The sequence below is a fragment of the Salvelinus alpinus genome, chromosome 6 (assembly GCF_045679555.1).
Source record: "Salvelinus alpinus chromosome 6, SLU_Salpinus.1, whole genome shotgun sequence".
NCBI lineage: Eukaryota > Metazoa > Chordata > Actinopteri > Salmoniformes > Salmonidae > Salvelinus > Salvelinus alpinus.
This window is the reverse complement of record NC_092091.1, coordinates 43,751,961-43,772,226: the sequence shown is the minus strand read 5'-3', so window position 1 is coordinate 43,772,226 and position 20,266 is coordinate 43,751,961. Positions and strand designations below refer to the sequence as shown.

The following is a 20,266-nucleotide window of genomic DNA, read 5'->3' as shown; positions in this document are numbered from 1 at the left end:
CCACCATGCTTCACAATAGGGATGGTGCTAGGTTTCCTCCAGACGTGATGCTTGGCATTCAGGGCAAAGAGTTCAATCTTGGTTTCATCAGACCAGAGAATCTTGTTTCTCATGGTCTGAGAGTTTTTAGGTGCCTTTTGGCAAACTCCAAGCGGGCTGCCATGTGCCTTTTACTGAGGAGTGGCTTCCGTCTGGCCACTCTAGCATAAAGGCCTGATTGGTGGAGTGCTGCAGAGATGGTTGTCCTTCTGGAAGGTTCTCCCATCTCCACAGAGAAACTATTGAACTCTAGCAGAGTGACCATTGGGTTCTTGGTCACCTCCCTGACCATGGCCCTTCACCCTCGATTGCTCAGTTTGGCCGTGAACTCAGCTCGAGGAAGAGTCTTGGTGATTCCATTCTTCTTCCGTGTAAGATTGATGGAGGCCACTGTGTTCTTGGGGACCTTCCATGCCGCATACATTTTTTAGTACCCTTCCCCAGATCTGTGCCTCGACACAATCCTGTCTCGGCGATCTACGGACAATTCCTTCAACCTCATGGCTTGGATTTTGCTCTGACATGCACTGTCAACTGTGGGACCTTGCATAGACAGGTGTGTGCATTTCCAAATCATGTCCAATCAATTGAATTTACCACAGGTGGACTCCAATGAAGATAATCAATGGAAATTTCGAGTGTCATAGCAAACGGTCTGAATACTTACGTTAAAAAATAAAATACCTTATTTACATATGTTTTTGATTTGTCAGTATGGGCTATTGTGTGTAGATTGGTGAGGGAAAATGTTTTGTTTAATCCATTTTTAAATAACGCTGAAATGTAACAAAATGTGGAAAAAATCAAGGGGTCTGAATACTTTCCGAGGGCACTGTAGATGGTCAGAAGGGGGGGGGGGGGAAATAAGTGTGCACTTATTCAGCCATCCTTCAGAGGCTAATGCACCTTAGATGATAATATCCATTGGATCATCACATTATACACTTCTACCCAAAACAGGTTCAAATTTTCATTTTTATTTAGAAGCAATTCTTTGATTTGCAAATGGTTAACATTCAAGCCAATTTGATAGTAGGAATATTACAGGCAGGTACAGCTGTTTACATCTGATTGTGATAAAGTATTACAACAGTCAGTCCTATTGACACAGTACAGTACGCAGCCTTGTCCAATAAGAGACGAGCATGAACCACCCAACCAATTAACAGTCACATTTATTTTTTTAGAGTAGACCAATCAGCGTATATATACCATCCAGAAGAACCAATACATTCACATATTTAATTCCAACATCTTCATTGGACTATTGGCCCATGCATATACTGTATATTGTAAAAATATAGCATTTTGAATAAATACCAAATATATTTAAGGGCAAATGTCAGACAATACCAGATATATTTTTCACAATACTGTATCTTCAGGTAGTTAGCTATACTCTTCTTTAAACAGTAGAGGTCAGTATTCAGCTCCTAGGCCTGGTTTCTGATGAACAGGTGAGAAAGACAGCACCACCCCACCTTGTGAGTACAGCCCCTTTCCTTTAGGACTGGGTTCTTAAAGGACCGGGTATGAAAAACCACATTGCGCCACATACCTCTTCATTTTCTGATAGGCAAGCTAGGATATTCTCATCATGCCATTACTTCACACTCAGCCATCGTTCAATACAGAGAAGAGGTGGGTGCGGAAGAGAGAAGAGCAGTCCCCTAAAAACAACCGTTCTACTTTTCTAGCAGTGAAAGCAGCCTGTGTGTGTCCGTACGGGACAGGGGGTGGTAACATTACTAACTGACTGAAACGTTACAGAAAATGTTACAACCCCTATTACATTATGGCCAATGATGGATAGTAGTCTACTGCTAAGCTTCCCGTGCTCAGTGGTGTGATGTTGCACCATAGTCCTGTAGAGATTTGAATGACACTGTATCTGGAATGTAAAATAGCCTGACATTCGTTGTGCATTTTGTAGCAATTTGGGTGCATACATCATTTAATTTGTCGTCTAGAAGCAGGCAGACAGAGGATGGGATGCATTACAGTGGAGCGAGCGAGAGAGTGTGTGTGCGCGTGAGGTGTGTGAGTGACAAAGAGAGAGATAGAGCGGGAAAGTAAATTGTTCAGTAGAGTATACAGTTATACTGCAGCTGTAGCTTGTGTAGCTTCTGCGAGGGTTGTTATATTGCTGCGTGTTGCGTCCTTCTGAACAACCTTCATATTGGAAGACGTCTGAGTGAGTCAGTCGTCAGGACGTACTGACGAAAACCAAGCTTGGATATGTACAGCGTGTGTCAATCAAACAGAGTGAAACAAATTGCGTTGCAAAATAAATATACTGTCTGTATTTGATAAAACGCCATAATAACATTCAGACTGTATTAGTTAAATAAATGGCTCATGTCCAAATATAAAATAATAGTGATGTCATTAATGAACACGTTTCCATCCAGTTTTCATGTGAGTAAAGTCAGACCGTATAAAAAAAAAAAAATCACAACAGCTGTGATGCAAACAGGAAATTTCGTAACAATTTTATAAATGCCGACAGAGAATTTGTTCGTTAGACATGGTGGGATATTTTTGTGTCGGTAAAATTTATTTTGCGTGAAATGCCGCTGGAAACACCTTTATGCGCAAATAAGTAACTCGGGAAGCCATGCAGTTTATTAGGCTACTTATTAAGTCAATTATGATGAACTTCACAGGGTGTTGAAAGTGCACGCTGTGAACTTTATGTTCTGTTCCAATAAATATCGAGGGTCTTATTCTGGTGTCATGATGATCGATGCTTGACTGCCATTTGACAAATGTAAATATTTGTATCCATAATAATCTCACTGTGTAGATTAGCCTACCCGCAGTGTATCTGCGAGCTGTTGGCTGACCAGAGTAGGTATATTTGATATTTAAGGCAACAGTTTTTGTGTCAAAACTAGTGTAAAATGCGATGGAAACACATTGACTTAGTTCTTCAATATGTTCAAACGTTCATTGACCTATCTGGCTTTAATGGCCATGTACTCTTATAATCTCCAACTGGCACAGCCAGAAGAGGACTGGCCAGCCTTCAGGGACTGGTACTCTATATTTTCTTCTAGGTTCCGGCCTTTTGTAGGGAGTTTTTCCCTTATACATCTGCATTGCTTCCTGTTTGGGGTTTTAGGCTGGGTTTCTGTATAACACTGTGACATCTGCTGATGGAAAAAGGTATTTATAAATACATTTGATTGATTAATTGGTTGATTGAACTTTTGGCTCTCAAGTTGCGCAGCAGTCTAAGGCACTGCATCTCAGTGCAAGAGGAGTTACTACAGTCCCTGGTTCGAATCCAGGCTGTATCACATCCGGCTGTGATTGGGTGGCGCACAATTGGCCCAGTGTTGTCCAGGTTTGGCTGGGGTAGGCTGTCATTGTAAATAAGAATTTGTTCTTAACTGACTTCTAGTTAAATAAAGGTTAAACATATATATTTTTTAAACACACAACAACAAAAAACATTGAACTTGAATTTAAGCGAAAATTAAAATTTTGTGTGCAATACATCACGCACAGATTAAATTTTCCTGCCACAAGTCAGTTTGCTTAAAACACACCATCGGGCGGAAAATGTGCATATTTTCGTTATGCGGATTTTAAAATATTCGCATGAAAATCTGTTGCCAATTGGATGGAAACCTAGCTACAGGTATAAAAAGGAAAAAGGAAAAACATAGAATTGATAATAAAATGACCGATTTTTAAGGTAGATCATGTGTTTAAGATTATTTTGGCCTGAATAGCTTGTTTTATATTAGAAAGCAGCAATCCATCATCCTTCTGGTGTCCTTCTGCCCTCTTCCTGGATCACCTGTCAATCACCACTGTTGCCACTGCTACTGGGTTTTTGAGTGTCACATTGGCTGGCTGCCAAACAGTTGATACATTGTTCCCACTCACTAAATGTTGGCAGAAATGTGAAGAATGTGTACTATTCTGGTTCCGTGGGGCTCCGGTCCAATAGGCCTATCTGTGAGCTGAGCCCTGGTCGGTGGGGAGACATAGGCAGTGGTGGTGAATACAGCCTTTGTTTGTCCTCCAGACAGTCTGGAAAAGGGTATGGTCCATGACAGTGGAGGCTGGTGGGAGGAGCTATAGGAGTCCTCTTATACCTCCACCCACCAGCCTCCTCTGGTCCAGGGAAAGAGGTCCGGGGTATAGTGGGTCCAGGGTGGGTGGGTCCGGGGCTGGGGTAGGGTTTAGAGAGGGGCTACAGGAGGGGCCTCAGAGGAGAGAGGCTGTGGTGGTGGTGATGATGGTGGCAGAGGGGTTGGAGGCCTGGGTGGTGGTGGAATCTGAGTGGGTCTTGAGTAGGTCAACTATCTCAGCGTGGGAGGACGCTACCGCCACCGACAGAGCCCTCTGACCATCCTAGAGAGAGAGAGAGAATGTTGATTCACTTTTAGAGAAAACAAAAACAGTGTGGGTTAATCATGTTTGAACAGTGAACACTGTCCTCTCCACTAGCCAGAGAATGTGTGCTTTAGACCCCTCCCTCCCTCCCCTTCCCACAGTGGGACCAACAGGAGAAACAGGAAACCTGGGTAATGAGCGTACAGGCAAAACCTACACCCCAAAAAATGTGATTGTCACAATGGGCCAGTGGTGCAATGGATAATGCGTCTGACTCTGAATCGGAAGATTCTTGGTTCGATTCCTGGCTGGCTTGTGGGACGAGAGTGAGAGCAGGATAATACCATGTCAGGACCATGGGAAAGGAAGAGATAGAGAGAGTGATATTTGCAGCCTGTCTGCCACAGCCCACACCCACACAATGATGTCTGGGGTTCCAGGGTCTACTTTGCCCTGGAGGCCTCACACAAGGTCTGATTCTAGCCATAGCCTCCACGCAATTCGCATACAGACACCTCTACACATCAAGTACAGTGTAATGCCTTCTAGGAGGGATTAGTGTGTCAAACCCAGAGAGACATCACTACAAACCAGTCATTAACCTAGAAGCTAATATCTGGCTGCCCATGCTGCTATCACTCGGTGGAGGTAAAATAGGATAGTGTGTTTCTGGTCAATTCCCTGCAGCCCAAAGGTTAGGGGATTTGACATCCTCTGCGAGTCTCTGTACTCATTCAATTAAATTAACATGATGCACTTCACAGTTTTAGCCATGTGGTGGCACTGTTGAGTTGTTTTGAAATGCAACATTTTGGGAAGTCCAAAAGTGAATGTACTGTATGTACCACAGGACGCTGCTAAGGGGAGAACGGCTCATAATACGGAACGGAACGGAGCAAATGGAATGGCATCAAACAAATGGAAACAATGTATTTGATTCCATTGAATCTGCTCCAGACATTACCACGAGTCCATTCTCCCCAATTAAGGTGCCACCAATCTCCTGTGGTATGTATGTGTTCATGTTTGTGTGTATGCCCTGATGTGTGTATGTGTACAGCATGTGTGTGCGTGCGTTCCTACCTTGTCTGTGAGGCTGGTGTCACAGTGGCCAGACTCCAGTAGCACCCGAACGATCTCGGTGTGACCGTGCTCACACGCGCACATGAGTGCGGTCGAACCGTCTTTGTCCTGAATGTTGAGGTCAGCTTGGCAGCTCAGCAGCAACCGCACCATGGCTGTACGGCCATGGCTGACCGATAGCATCAGAGCCGTCTGCCCTGCCTAGAAACCAGGAGAGAGAGAAGCAAGAGAAAAGAAAAGAGCACAGGAAGGAAACGTGAGAGAGGGAAACGATATATGTTTGTGGTAGGAAGAATGAGTGTGAGGAAGAGAGTCAAGTACACTGGTCCTGAGTGACTGGGTGAGTAGGTTTGTATTGAGTATAGGTATTTTTTGTTAAATATATATACTTTTTTTGGGGCACACAAGAAAATATAAAACAAAAGTATGAAGGTTTAAAAGGTGAACAACAACTAAGTTGTGCAGGAGAGGTAAAAAAAGGGCTTGTAGGTGACTGTGTGCAGGTGTTTCAATGTCTATAGAATGGCTTGTACAGTAGATAGCGGAGTGAATATACAGTCTGTGACTGCCTGAGTGCAGGTTAGTGTGACTATACAGCGGCTCAGTGTTAATGTGTGTCTGTGAGTGTACAATGTGTGTGTGGGGGGGGGGGGGGGGGTGAGAGAGTGTGTACATGTTTTGTGTACCTGGCTGGCGCGGGCATTGACATCTCCCTGTCTCAGTAGCTGCAGAGCCACCTCCATGTCCTCTGATCCATCAGCAGCTGTCAGGGAGGCCAGCATCACGGCTGTGTAGCCCGCCTTGTTCACGATGTCCACCTCACACAGACCTACACACACACACACACACGCACATACAGTACACAAAACCAAAAGTACATGAACACACACACAGACATACGTACGGGTGCTCAAGCGTTCCGCGAGCACATACAAACTCACACAACAGGCCATTTCAAGTCAATAGCTAAGGACTGGATGAGGAAAAAGGGTATGGAGAAGAAAAAAAGGGGAGCTAGAGAGACTGAGGAAAAAGGGGTGAGAGAGATTTGAATTGATAGATGAGAGTGAGGGTGTTGGAGAGAGGTGTATGATTATCCCGTACCTGTGTCCAGCAGCAGTTTGACCACAGGGAAGTTGGAGTGGGACACGCTGTAGTGGAGCGCTGTGTTGCCGTTACCATCGGCCAGGTTCACGATGTAACGCAGGAGGGTCGGCGTGGCGATGCCCACCTCTCTCAGGTAGAGGGTGACGGTGTCAGCCAGAGAGTCCTTCTGACTGGACACACGGAACCACTCCTGGTACAACACCATCAGCACATGTCTCTGACAGAGGGAAAGAACACACACACACACTATGACACACACACTCCTGGTACAACACCGTCAGGACATGTCTCTGACAGAGGGAGAGAACACACACACACACACACACACACACACACACACACACACACACACACACACACACACACACACACACACACACACACACACACACACACACACACACACACACTCTCCTGGTACAACGAAGAAGAAAAGAAGAAGAACATTTACAACTTCAAAATGGAGATAGCATCAGTGGCTCTGGCCTTGCTGTCACAGATGCCATAGGTTGAGCTCTCCAACTAAATCTCTATGAGTTGAACCAGGATGTGGACAAGAAGCTAGGGTTAGGATTATGGGTGTGTTTAGGGTTTAGCCGAGGTGTGGACTTCAAGGTAGGGTTAGGGGTCACGTTTGTTAGCACTTGTAATTTATATACAAAAAAATATGTTTTCAGGTATTTTCCCAGTTTTTATTGAAAGCGGTACAAAAATGAGGTACATAGTGTGAAGACACTCTCCTGGTACAACGCTGTCAGAACATGTCTCTGAGGGGAGACACAAACACACACTGTTACACACACAACACACACTCTCCTGGTACATTACCGGCAGAATATGTGTGTTGTACGATGTTGTGCCCAACAAGGGTTAGGGTTGCAGTAGGTTATGGTTAGGGTTGGGTTGAGGCTAGGGTTAGTGTTGTACCGGGACGTGGACACGAATCTAGGGTTAGGGTTGTGGTTGAGGCTAGGGTTAGGGTTGTACTGGGATGTGGACATGAAGCTAGGGTTAGGGTTGTGGTTGAGGATAGGGTTAGGGTTGAATCATAAAGATAGTTAGAGATCTCTAGTTGGATATAACCCTGTTTTTGCAAGGACATTGCCATTGAGGGCTTCCATCATTTTCAAGTAGTCAACTGGGTGGTGATTCCTATGGGTTGGGAGGGATAAGCCAATGTTCAGACCTTTGGCTTCTTTTTTTGGTTACCTAGTTTGTAAATGGCTTTAAGCTGTATCACCACCATCTAGTAGCCAAAATAAATGAATGACACACAAGATTTGGTTCAAGACTCCAGCACTGCAGGTGGCGGTAAATCACCATTATACGCTTTATGCTTTTTTCAAACACAAAAGAAGAAGAACATTTACAACTTCAAAATGGAGATAGCATCAGTGGCTCTGGCCTTGCTGTCACAGATGCCATAGGTTGAGCTCTCCAACTAAATCTCTATGAGTTGAACCAGGATGTGGACAAGAAGCTAGGGTTAGGATTATGGGTGTGTTTAGGGTTTAGCCGAGGTGTGGACTTCAAGGTAGGGTTAGGGGTCACGTTTGTTAGCACTTGTAATTTATATACAAAAAAATATGTTTTCAGGTATTTTCCCAGTTTTTATTGAAAGCGGTACAAAAATGAGGTACATAGTGTGAAGACCAGTCGGGCTGGGATTAAAATCCCACGCTGTTCATGGATCGCATACAGTACCAGTCAAAAGTTTGGACACCTACTTATTCAAGGGTTTTTCTTTATTTTTATTATTTTCTACATTGTGGAATAATAAGGAAGACATCAAAACTATGAAATAACACATATGGAATCATGTAGTAACCCAAAAAGTGTTAAACAAATCTAAATATATTTTAGATTCTTCAAAGTAGCCTTGATGACAGCTTTGCATACTCTTGGCGTTCTCTCAACCAGCTTCACGAGGAATGCTTTTCCAACAGTCTTGAAAGAGTTCCCACATACATGTATGCTGAGCACTTATTGGCTGCTTTTTCTTCACTCTGCGGTCCAACTCATCCCAAGCCATCTCAATTGGGTTGAGATCGGGTGATTGTGGAGGCCAGGTCATCTGATGCAGCACTCCATCACTCTCCTTCTTGGTCAAATAGCCCCTACACAGCCTGGAGGTGTGTTTTGGGTCATTGTCCTGTTGAAAAATAAATGATAGTCCCACTAGGCACAATCCAGATGAGATGGCCAATCGCTGCAGAATGCTGTGGTAGCCATGCTGGTTAAGTGTGCCTTGAATTCTAAATAAATCACCAACAGTGTCACCAGCAAAGCACCATCACATCTCCTCCTCCATGCTTCACGGTGGGAACCACACATGCGGAGATCATCCGTTCACCTACTCTGCGTCTCACAAAGACACGGTGGTTGGAACCAAAAATCTCAAATTTGGACTCATCAGACCAAAGGACAGATTTCCACCGGTCTAATGTCCATTGCTCGTGTTTCTTGGCCCAAGCAAGTCTCTTCTTATTATTGGTGTCCTTTAGTAGTGGTTTCTTTGCAGCAATTAGACCGTGAAGTCCTGATTCACACAGTCTCCTCTGAACAGTTGATGTTGAGATGTGTCTGTTACTTGAACTCTGTGAAGCATTTATTTGGGCTGCAATCTGAGGTGCAGTTAACTCTAATGAACTTATCCTCTGCAGCAGAGGTAACTCTGGGTCTTTCCTGTGGCGGTCCTCATGAGAGCCAGTTTCAATCATAGCGCCTGATGGTTTTTGTGACTACACTTGAATAAACTTTCAAAGTTCTTGAAATGTTCCTTATTGACTGACCTTCATGTCTTAAAGTAATGATGGACTTTTGTTTCTCTTTGCTTATTTGAGCTGTTCTTGCCATAATATGGACTTGGTCTTTTACCAACTAGAGCTATCTTCTGTATACCAACTCTACCTTGTCACAACACAACTGATTGGTTAAGAAGGAAAGAAATTCCACAAATTACTTTCAACAAGGCACACCTGTTTATTGAAATGTGTTTCAGGTGATTACCTCATGAAGCTGGTTGAGAGAATGCCAAGGGTGAGTGTGCAAAGTTGTCATCAAGGCAAAGGGTGGCTACTTTGAAGAATCTCAAATATAAAATATATTTTGATTTGTTTAATTTGTTTAACATTTTTGTTGGTTACTACCTGATTCCATATGTGTTATTTCATAGTTTTGACGTCTTCACTATTATTCTACAATGTAGAAAATAGTAAAAATAAAGATAAAACCTTGAATGAGTAGGTGTGTCCAAACTTTTGACTGGTACTGTATGTGAAGAGGGTGTCGGCCTTAACCACGACTAACCTCAGGCACGACAGTTTGAAGGGAACCGTTCTTACCATTTCTATATCGGGGGCCACCACCTCTGCCATACGATCCTTAATGTAGTGACACGCTTCCATGAAGCCCTTATCGATCGTCTCCCTGTGTGAACATGACATGACTTAAAGTTACCTTTGATAGCAATTCATATTGACAGACAGACATATGTGGTGGTGAAATGGTCTGGATTAAATCAGCATGAACCGTAGTAGGGAAATCAAGTCCCTCAAAACATCCCAGGCCTAATCATACCTGGCTCATAAGCATAAGCAAAAAGCAGATACATAAATCCAACGGTAGCATAATGCAAAGCACATTCCTTATGAAACATGATAGCTTACATTTCTTGACATTAGCTTTACCGAGACTATAAATAAAGATGAAGGTACACTTATGTGACGATGACTCATCGAAAGCAATAAACACACGACTGTACTTTTTCCTATCTCTTCACTGTGGAACTTTATCCCCTGTGGTAATATAGAATCATGGCATGTCTGATTCACATCACATCACGCCGCTGCATCACATCACATCACATCGCCGCTGCATGTCTCGCCTGCTCCTTCCTGACTAACACAGACAGAACAATAGCACGGCCCCTGAGGGCTTTCTGAGACGAAGCCTAAAAGTCAACATATCCAACACATCCTCCATGTAACTGAATCACACTTTAGTGTGTGTGTGTTTTGTGTGTATTTGTGTGTGCGTGTGTGTGTGTGTGCATACATGTGTGTATATGTCTGGTACGTCATCAGCGGAAGGGGCCGGACCATTCTAGGGCTAGGCGCCATCAGTGGGGTGGACGGCTGATATATTAAAGCCTCACTCAGCACCTGTCTCATTGTGGTCTAATTGGGCCCTGAAGGCTCTATACTGTAGGTTCCAGGCTTTACTCAGCTGGCCCTCACCTGAACAAAGACCTGGATCAAGGTTCTCCATAAAGAATGTAAGAGGTGTGCTGCGCCATCTTGTGGACTGGTTGCAACACTATGGCAGGAAATGGCAGTTACAGGTGTTTTAAAAAAAATCTGGTATTACCCCTCTCTGGGCTTTCCTTGGAAATCTGTCAATTTGTTGCTTGAAATGTTATTGTAATTATTGTAGGCAATTTCTAAGTTTTCCTGCTCCCTTATTATTATCCGTGATTAAATTTTTGATCAATTTTTGTGAAAAAATGCGTCCACTTTCGTTTGTTTCCCAGCGCATCAATTGAAGGGTGTTGCTCTACTCTGTTGCGGCAAAACCGCATGCGCTTATCATTTCAGAAGTCATCCACTCTGGATGATATTTAATGAACCAATATGGGTAAAGAACCTTGATCAAGAACTGCCTGGTGGCTGGCCCACTGTGGGAGTTAAACAACAAATGTCCTGGTCACCAACTGCTCTATCTCACTACTTAAATAATGATACTTTTTTTGATAATCCATTTCCCCGCACATCCACACTTTCCTTCTATCTCCCTACATACCCTGATGCTGCAGCTGGCTGCTCCTCCAGGAGTGCCTGGCTGTTCTCTGGGTCCTGAGAGTCTTCATGGCCCTCTGTCTCCCCAGCCTGGGCCCCTGCTCCCTGGGCCTCCTCCTCTGTAGCTGTGGCCTCCCCCGGGCCCTGAGCTGCTCCAGCTCCCTCCTCCTTCTCCTGCTCCTCCTCAAGCTCAGAGCTGTCCACCTCCTCCTCCTCTACCTCCCCCTTCTCCTCCTCACTGGATTCCTCCTCACTCGAGGTAGTCTCATACCTGGACATTAACAACAGCACAAACAACATCAGTGAGAGTACAGATGTTGGAAGAGCATTGAAATGACCAAATAAGGCCATTCAGCCCCATGTGGGCTGGCCATTGGCCTAACAAAGCATTTTTGTGTAACATCTTGGAATCACTAACATCTGTGACCAGTGAGAACATGGCTTGGTCAGGTGTAGATGGTTCATGGAAAGGTGCATAATTAGATGGTACTTCATGAAAAGGTATGTGTGTTTGTAGGTTTTTGTCACTGTCAAGGAACTTCTATAGGGCCTTTGATCAGAAAGACTAAGGTCAGATAGACTAAGGTCTGGTATAGAATAGTGTTCCTTCATGGATGTTTGTGGACCTTTTGTTCAGGGGCCACAGAATGCCAGAAGGAGAAGGGCAAATAGAGGCAGTGTAAGGAGAGGTCATGGGATCAGGGTCTGTGGAAGGAGGTCTGTGCTATGTTCTCAAGGCAATGTGTGTGTGTGTGTGTGTGTGTGTGTGTGTGTGTGTGTGTGTGTGTGTGTGTGTGTGTGTGTGTGTGTGTGTGTGTGTGTGTGTGTGTGTGTGTGTGTGTGTGTGTGTGTGTGTGTGTGTGTGTGTGTGTGTGTGTGTGTGTGTGTGTGTGTGTGTGTTTCTTAAAGTTGGGTTGTGATGAGGGACAAGGAGGGTATGGATGGAGAAAACATCTGAACAGAGGTATACAGCATGCACTTCCTGGTATGGAAGTGCTACCATAATCAGGCAACCATAATCAGGCTATTACATTTCTTATATGACACAGTGAACCCTTTAAAAAAAGTGAGAATTTTCCATTCACAGAACAGCTAATTAGCAACAATATACAGTTGAAGTCGGAAGTTTACATACACTTAGGTTGGAGTAATTAAAACTCGTTTTTTAACAACTCCACAAATTTCTTGTTAACAAACTATAGTTTTGGCAAGTCGGTTAGGACATCTACTTTTTTCCAACAATTGCTTACAGACAGATCATTTCACTTACAATTCATTGTATCACAATTCCAGTGGGTCAGAAGTTTACATACACTAAGTTGACTGTGCCCACGCATTTTCTATAGGATTGAGGTCAGGGCTTTGTGATGGCCACTCCAATACCCAAGCCATTTTGCCACAACTTTGAAAGTATGTTTGGGGTCATTGTCCATTTGGAAGACCCATTTGGGACCAAGCTTTAACTTCCTGACTGATGTCTTGAGATGTGGCTTCAATATTTCCACATAATTTTCCTCCCTTATGATGCCATCTATTTGTGAAGTGCATCAGTCCCTCCTGCAGCAAAGCACCCCCAAAACATGATGCTGCAACCCCCGTGCTTCACAGTTGGGATGGTTTCTTCAGCTTGCAAGCCTCACCCTTTTCCCTCCAAACATAACGATGGTCATTATGGCCAAACAGTTCTATTTTTGTTTCATCAGACCAGAGAACATTTCTCAAAAAAGTACAATCTTTGTCCCCATCTGCAGCAAACCGTAGTCTGGCTTTTTTTATGGCGGTATTGGAGCAGTGGCTTCTTCCTTGCTGATTGGCTTTTCAGGTTATGTCGATATAGGACTCATTTTACTGTGGATATAGATACTTTTGTACCTGTTTCCTCCAGCATCTTCACACGATCCTTTGCTGTGGTTCTGGGATTGATTTGCACTTTTCGCAACAAAGTACTTTCATCTCTAGGAGACAAAACACGTCTCCTTCCGGAGCGGTGTGACAGCTGCGTGGTCCCATGGTGTTTATACTTGCGTACTATTTTTTGTACAGATGCACGTGGTACCTTCAGGCGTTTGGAAATTGCTCCCAATGATGAACCAGACTTGTGGAGGTCTTGACTGATTTCTTTAGATTTTCCCCTGATGTCAAGCAAAGAGGCACTGAGTTTTAACTTCTTATGGCTGCAGGGGCAGTATTGAGTAGCTTGAATGAAAGGTGCCCAGAGGTGCCCATAGTAAACTGCCTGCCCCTCAGTCCCAGTTGTGAATATATGCATATTATTATTCGTATTGGATAGAAAACACTCTGAGGTTTCTAAAACTGTTTGAATGATGTCTGTGAGTATAACAGAACTCATATGGCAGGCAAAAACCTGAGAAAAATCCAAACAGGAAGTGGGAATTCTGAGGTTGGTCGATTTTCAACAAAGACCCTATTGAATACACAGTGAGATATGGATGAGTTTGCACTTCCTACGGCTTCCACTAGATGTCAACAGTCTGTAGAACCTTGTCTGATGCCTCTACTGTGAAGTGGGGCCAAAGGAGACAGGAATTAGTCAGGTCTATCATGACTTGACCATGCTCTGACCATGCGCGTTCACATGAGAGGGAGCTGTGTTCCATCGCACATCTGAAGTCAATGTAGATCTCCGGTTGGAACGTTATTCAAGATTTATGTTAAAAACATTCTAAAGATTGATTCAATACATCGTTTGACATGTTTCTACTGACTGTTACGGAACTTTTGGACATTTCGTCTGCTTTTAGTGAACGCGCTTCCTGACGTTGGATTTGTTTACCAAACACGCTAACAAAAGTAGCTATTTGGACATAAATGATGGACATTACCGAACAAAACGAAAATTTCTTGTGGAAGTAGGAGTCCTGGGAGTGCATTCCGACGAAGATCAGCAAAGGTAAGTGAAGATTTATAATGCTTTTTATGAGTTTTGTTGACTGCACAATTTGGCGGGTAACTGTATGGCTTGCTTTTGTGGCTGAACGCTGTTCTCAGATTATTGAATACTGTGTTTTTGCCGTAAAGCTTTTTGAAATCTGACACAGCGGTTGCATTAAGAACAAGTGTATCTTTAATTATATGTAAAACATGTATCTTTCATCAAAGTTTATGATGAGTATTTATGTTATTTGACGTGACTCTGCAATTTCTCCGTATTTTTTGGAGGCATTTCTGAACATGGCGCCAATGTAAACTGAGGTTTTTGGATATAAATATTAACATTTCATCGAACAAAACATATAAGTATTGTGTAACATGAAGTCCTATGAGTGTCATCTGATGAAGATCATCAAATGTTAGTGATTAATTTGATCTCTATTTCTGCTTTTTGTGACTCCTGTCTTTGGCTGGGAAAATGACTGTGTTTCTCTGTGACTTGGCTCTGACCTTACATAATCCTTTGTGGTGCTTTCGCTGAAAAGCCTATTTGAAATCGGACACTTTGGTGGGATTAACAACAAGATTACCTTTAAAATGGTATAAGATACATGTATGTTTGAGGAATTTTAATTATGAGATTTCTGTTGTTTGAATTTGGTGCCCTGCACGTTCACTGGCTGTTGTCATATCATCCTGTTAATGGGATTGCAGACATAAGAAGTTTTAAAGTAGGCCTTGAAATACATCCACAGGTACACCTCCAATTGACTCAAATTATGTCAATTAGCCTATCAGAAGCTTCTAAAGCCATGACATCCTTCTTTGGAATTTTCCAAGCTGTTTAAAGGCACAGTCAACTAGTGTATGTAAACTTCTGACCCACTGGAATTGTGATATAGTGAATTATAAGTGAAGTAATCTGTCTGTAAACAATTGTTGGGAAAATTACTTGTATCATGCACAAAGTAGATGTCCTAACCGACTTGCCAAAACTATAGTTTGTTAACAAAAAATGTGTGGAGTGGTTGAAAAACGAGTTTTAATGACTCCAACCTAAGTATGTAAACTTCCGACTTCAACTGTATATATAAAAAATATATATGGGGGATTGGAAATCATGCAGACAATTACATTGATAGAATCCACAATCTATTTGCAATATTAAAGATGTTCGACCCCCTAATTTTTTTAAACAATTTAAAAAACGTCTTCAGAAATGTTTATTATGTTCAGCTTCCACAATTATTATAGTTTGTTGTGTCATGATAAGAGTCTCCCTTGGAGCTGTTATCTGAATGAACCTCATCAGGTAAGAAATCAAAGAATCAGTACATCAGTAGATCCAGCCTGACTGTGTTGTGTGTTATAGTTTTGATGAGAGGGGCGGGCTGCTGTCTGCTGTCAGGCCCAGCAATGTGTTATGGCCAGGCTATAGTAATTATGTGTGTGCTGGTGGGAGGGCCAGTCAGCAGGTAGTATATTTGTAGCACATGGGAATGTGTGAAACTTACTCCTCAGCCTGAAGTGTCCCCATTTGTGCCAGCAAATAGCTAGCTTTTTGCGTGGCAGTGACTGGTAAGAAGCTTCAGGAGGGTGGTCACATGTGCTAGCAAGGCAGAGGTCCTGGGTTTGAGCCTGGGTGTGAGTCCTTTACATATACTAACTATAGCACTCATGCTAAGTCCTTTACTTATACTAACTATAGCACTAATGCTAAGTCCTTTACTTATACTAACTATAGCACTAATGCTTAGTCCTTTACTTATACTAACTATAGCACTAATGCTAAGTCCTTTACTTATACTAACTATAGCACTAATGCTTAGTCCTTTACTTATACTAACTATAGCACTAATGCTAGGCCAGCCTGTTCTAATCACACAGACAGGAGAGAGGCCTTTGACAAGCAGGACACAGCTGAATCAGAGAGCATCAGTGTCAGAGTGAGGGCAATGTGTCTATGGGAAAGACAGGATGAAAGATGGAGCAGACAAACAGAGAAAGGGTGAGCAGAAGGCCAGAACACCACAGGCTGTGTGAGGAGTGTGAAGAAATACAGATGCCGTATCTTAATTTGATCATACCATTGCAGGAATTTTCCTGCACAGCAGGAAATGCAAACTTGTAGTGTATTCAAGGTTTAAAAAGGCTTATAAAGGTTGTAATTTTCTCTTGAACATTTCAGTCTTGATTTGCCCTAATGAAAATTAAGATTAAGATTAAAATAACTTTATTGGTCAATTGCACACAAGGTCCAACCGAAATATTACTTCTGCTTTTAACCCACCCCTCTGAAAGACACACACAGACACATACAGTTTTTTTGGATGGAGCGGGGGGCTGCCACAATGGGCGCCCGGGGAGCTGTTGTTGTGGGGGGTTAAAAGGGAAAGGGAAAGGGGGATACCTAGTCAGTTGTCGAACTGAATGTAACTGAAATGTGTCTTCCGCATTTAACCCAACCCCTCTGAATCAGTTAAGTGCCTTGCTCAAGGTTTCTCTCTAACTGCAAGGCTACCTTACAGAAAATGTCCATTAAAACAACATAATACATTTTCCTGCTGTGTGAAACCGGCTAAAATTAAGATATGGCATCTGTAGTGTTCCGTGTGTAAATTTCTACAATGGATTGGTCAAAACAAGCATTGTGATTGATTACATGTACCTATGTTTGTCCTGTACAACCGTGGTCCTTCCGCTGGTGCTGAAATTCATACTTTTAATGCAAACTTTTATAACAAATACAACCAACTTTTTTCAAATTTGTGTTGCTCAACTCAGCGCGAATGCACATGTGCCAATTGAATCGTAGTTTACGTACAAATTATGAAAAAGTCGGTGGTTGTATTCAATAAAAGTTTTTAGTAAAAGTATGAATTTCAGCAGCCCGTGGAAGGACCGCGGTTGTACAGAACAAACATAGGTACAGGTAAGCGTTTTCAGAATTGATTAGTATTGATTGAAGGTGACTCAATGTTGTTGCTCGAAAATCACGCGACCATTTATCAAAACTCAACTTATCAAAACTCAACCTCGATATTAGAGAACGGAGTTGACCATTTCTCAGCTAGGAGTTCACCACCCCTCAGAACAGCCTCAATTCGTCAGGGCATGGACTCTACAAGGTGTCAAAAGCATTCCAAAAGGATGCTTGCCCATGTTGACCCCAATGCTTCCCACAGTTGTGTCAAGTTGGCTGGATGTCCTTTGGGTGGGGGACCATTCTTGATACACATGGGAAACTGTTGAATGTGAAAAACCCAGCAGCGTTATAGTTCTTGTCACAAACCGGTGCGTCTGGCACCTACTACCATACCCCGTTCAAAGTCACTTAAATATTTTGTCTTGTCCATTCACCCTTTGAAACGTACACATACACAATCCATGTCTTAATTGTCTCAAGGCTTAAAAATCCTTCTTTAACCTGTCTCCTCCCCTTCATCTACACTGATTGAAGTGGATTTACAAGTGTGGGATCATAGCTTTCACCTGAATTCACCTGGTCAGTCTATGTCATGGAAAGAGAAGATGTTCTTAATGTATACTCAGTGTATATTAGCAAGCTCCTGCAAGACACCCCAGCCTTCTACCTGCATCTCAAGCGGGTGGTCTCTGTAGTGTGTGGTACAGTCGGGAGCCAGTCGGAGGTAACACACGGTTCCATGCTGCGCCGACTGTGCAAGGTTTGTTGTGGAAATAAATAGTCTACATATTTTGATATTAGGTTTCTCAAATCTTGTTGCATCCAAAGTTCGTTCTCTCTCTCTCTCTCTCTCTCTCTCTCTCTCTCTCTCTCTCTCTCTCTCTCTCTCTCTCTCTCTCTCTCTCTCTCTCTCTCTCTCTCTCTCTCTCTCTCTCTCTCTCTCTCTCTCTCTCTCTCTCTCTCTCTCTCTCTCTCTCTCTCTCTCTCTCTCTCTCTCTCTCTCTCTCTCTCTCTCTCTCTCTCTCTCTCTCTCTCTAGGATGTCGGCACACAAAAAATACACAAACCACTCCATCAGAAGCTTCTCTCTGAAAGCCAGAGAGATAATGACAATCAGCGGGCATAGAGCCGGAGAGCTCCCTGAAGAGCTAGCCAACTGGACCCCTTCCCTGGACAGCAGGAAAAGGTGGAACAACATCCTGACAGGGTCCGACTTCACGAACCACCCGCCAGTTCCGGCTAAACGGCTGACTAGGCCCCGTTAGATGCATACTTCAAAGGCTGCACAATGAACGGCAATGAGCACATTAATGTTCACAACAAATAGTGGATGATGGAAATAAATCAACCGTGTCAGTTTTATGATTACAATAATTCCCCTTTCTGTAAAATGGTCCGGCAGTAGGCTACAAGTGTTGGTATTTCTGCTTGATGAGCGTGATTATTGATGCGCTAAATTCAGCACGGCGGACAGCGCTATCACTGTCAGCAGCACTAGCAGTGCCTGCCCATAGCAATGATGCAAATTGAATGAACGACCAGTAGGTTTGAATGATAACGACGCCAATCGACCAGCTGGCTTGGCCTGCAACCATAGATTTGTGTCGAAACTATATTTTTGTGGAGGGATGAAATAGTAGCCTATGAATACATTTATCAAACTAGTGTTATTCATTGTACACTCAAGGTTGTGCTCAGCTCCGCCTCGTACTTACAACCGCAACACAGCCGTGCTAAATAAGTCGTTTAGCACGTTCTCTTGTGTACAATTGCTTTAGTCAGCGTAAATACTATAGAACTGTATAGTATTGTATGCTGAATTCATTATGCTATACGTACTATAGCATAAACAATATGCATTAGGCAAAATATCCTAAATATAGTTCTGTAATGCATACAGTATGCAGTATACAGTATGCAGTATACAGTACATGTATATAGGCTACACCTACATACAGCACTGTACGATCTTTACCCTCCGTTGACTCCCACAAACTTTAGGTTCTTCTTGGCTCCTCCTCTGTTTCCCTGCTTGTCAGCAGCATCGTTCTTCTTCATGATGGATTTCAGACCTAGAGAACGAGAGAGAGAGAGACAGAGAGAAAGAGAGAGCGAGAGAAAGAGAGAGCGAGGCAGATATAGACACAGAAAGAGAGTTGTCAGGCCTCTGGGAAATAGGGTAGTGTGTGCTTTCCATCTTCAGCACGTACAGGGTCTCTTGTGTACACACACACACACACACACACACACACACACACACACACACACACACACACACACACACACACACACACACACACACACACACACACACACACACACACACACACACACACACACACACACACACACACACACACACACACACACCATATGGATACACTAATCACCTACTCTACATAAATCTGAAGCAGATGTGCACTTTCTGCTGGGTCAAACAAGAAGATTCTAACAGCATCAAGGAGGATAACAACATGACATTACAACACCTGCTACAGTCACTACTCAGTAAAAAAAAGGGTATGGTTAGGGTACAGTATTGTTCCCTGGGGTACAAAACGATCAAAATACACATCATGTACCAGAGGTGCACATATGATCTCTTATGGTACCTTTTAGGGTACATGTGCGGATAATTTAGTATAATGGTACATTTTTGTACCCAATATTTTGAATATAAAGGTACAATCATTGGAGGCATGGCTTTCAGTTAGTTATTTTTGGCCACCTGTGAGTGGAAGTGTTTACGTGGCCTATGGTTATGTTAATTAAAGTATGAGCATGTCCGCTGCCAGTTCTGAAGTCTTCATAAAGGCTCACAACAGAGCGTGTGACAATAGAGAGTTGTAATTAATATTGTAGTGACCTTAATTAACCCAACACTGAACAATCTCGCAAAGAGGTACAGACCACTTGGTGTAATGGCTAAGGTGTTGGCTTAACAGTCGCTGGACACAGGTTCCAGTCCTGGTTGGGATTACCACCTGAATGGTGGCAGGTACCCTAGTGGTTAAGAGTGTTGGGCCAGTAACAGAAAGGTTGCTGGTTTGAATCCCCAAGCCAACTAGGTGAAA

General features: G+C 43.1%; 1 protein-coding gene across 4 annotated transcripts in view; it reads right to left on the bottom strand.

Moving 5' to 3' along the window:
* Positions 1–996: 996 nt before the first annotated feature.
* LOC139577557 (KN motif and ankyrin repeat domain-containing protein 4-like) overlaps positions 997–20,266 on the bottom strand; it is a 101,492-nt gene continuing 82,222 nt past the window's right edge. For 3 of the 4 annotated variants that reach the window (XM_071404628.1, XM_071404626.1, XM_071404627.1), the window contains exons 4-10: positions 19,168–19,264; positions 11,380–11,646; positions 9,924–10,008; positions 6,577–6,796; positions 6,159–6,301; positions 5,473–5,673; positions 997–4,407 (exon numbers count right to left, since the gene is read on the bottom strand). In XM_071404628.1, the coding sequence (XP_071260729.1) occupies positions 4,261–4,407; positions 5,473–5,673; positions 6,159–6,301; positions 6,577–6,796; positions 9,924–10,008; positions 11,380–11,646; positions 19,168–19,264 (1,160 nt within the window). In that variant the 3' untranslated portion in view covers positions 997–4,260. The remainder of the gene's footprint in view (positions 4,408–5,472; positions 5,674–6,158; positions 6,302–6,576; positions 6,797–9,923; positions 10,009–11,379; positions 11,647–19,167; positions 19,265–20,266) is intronic. The other variant, XM_071404630.1, reaches the window with a different exon arrangement.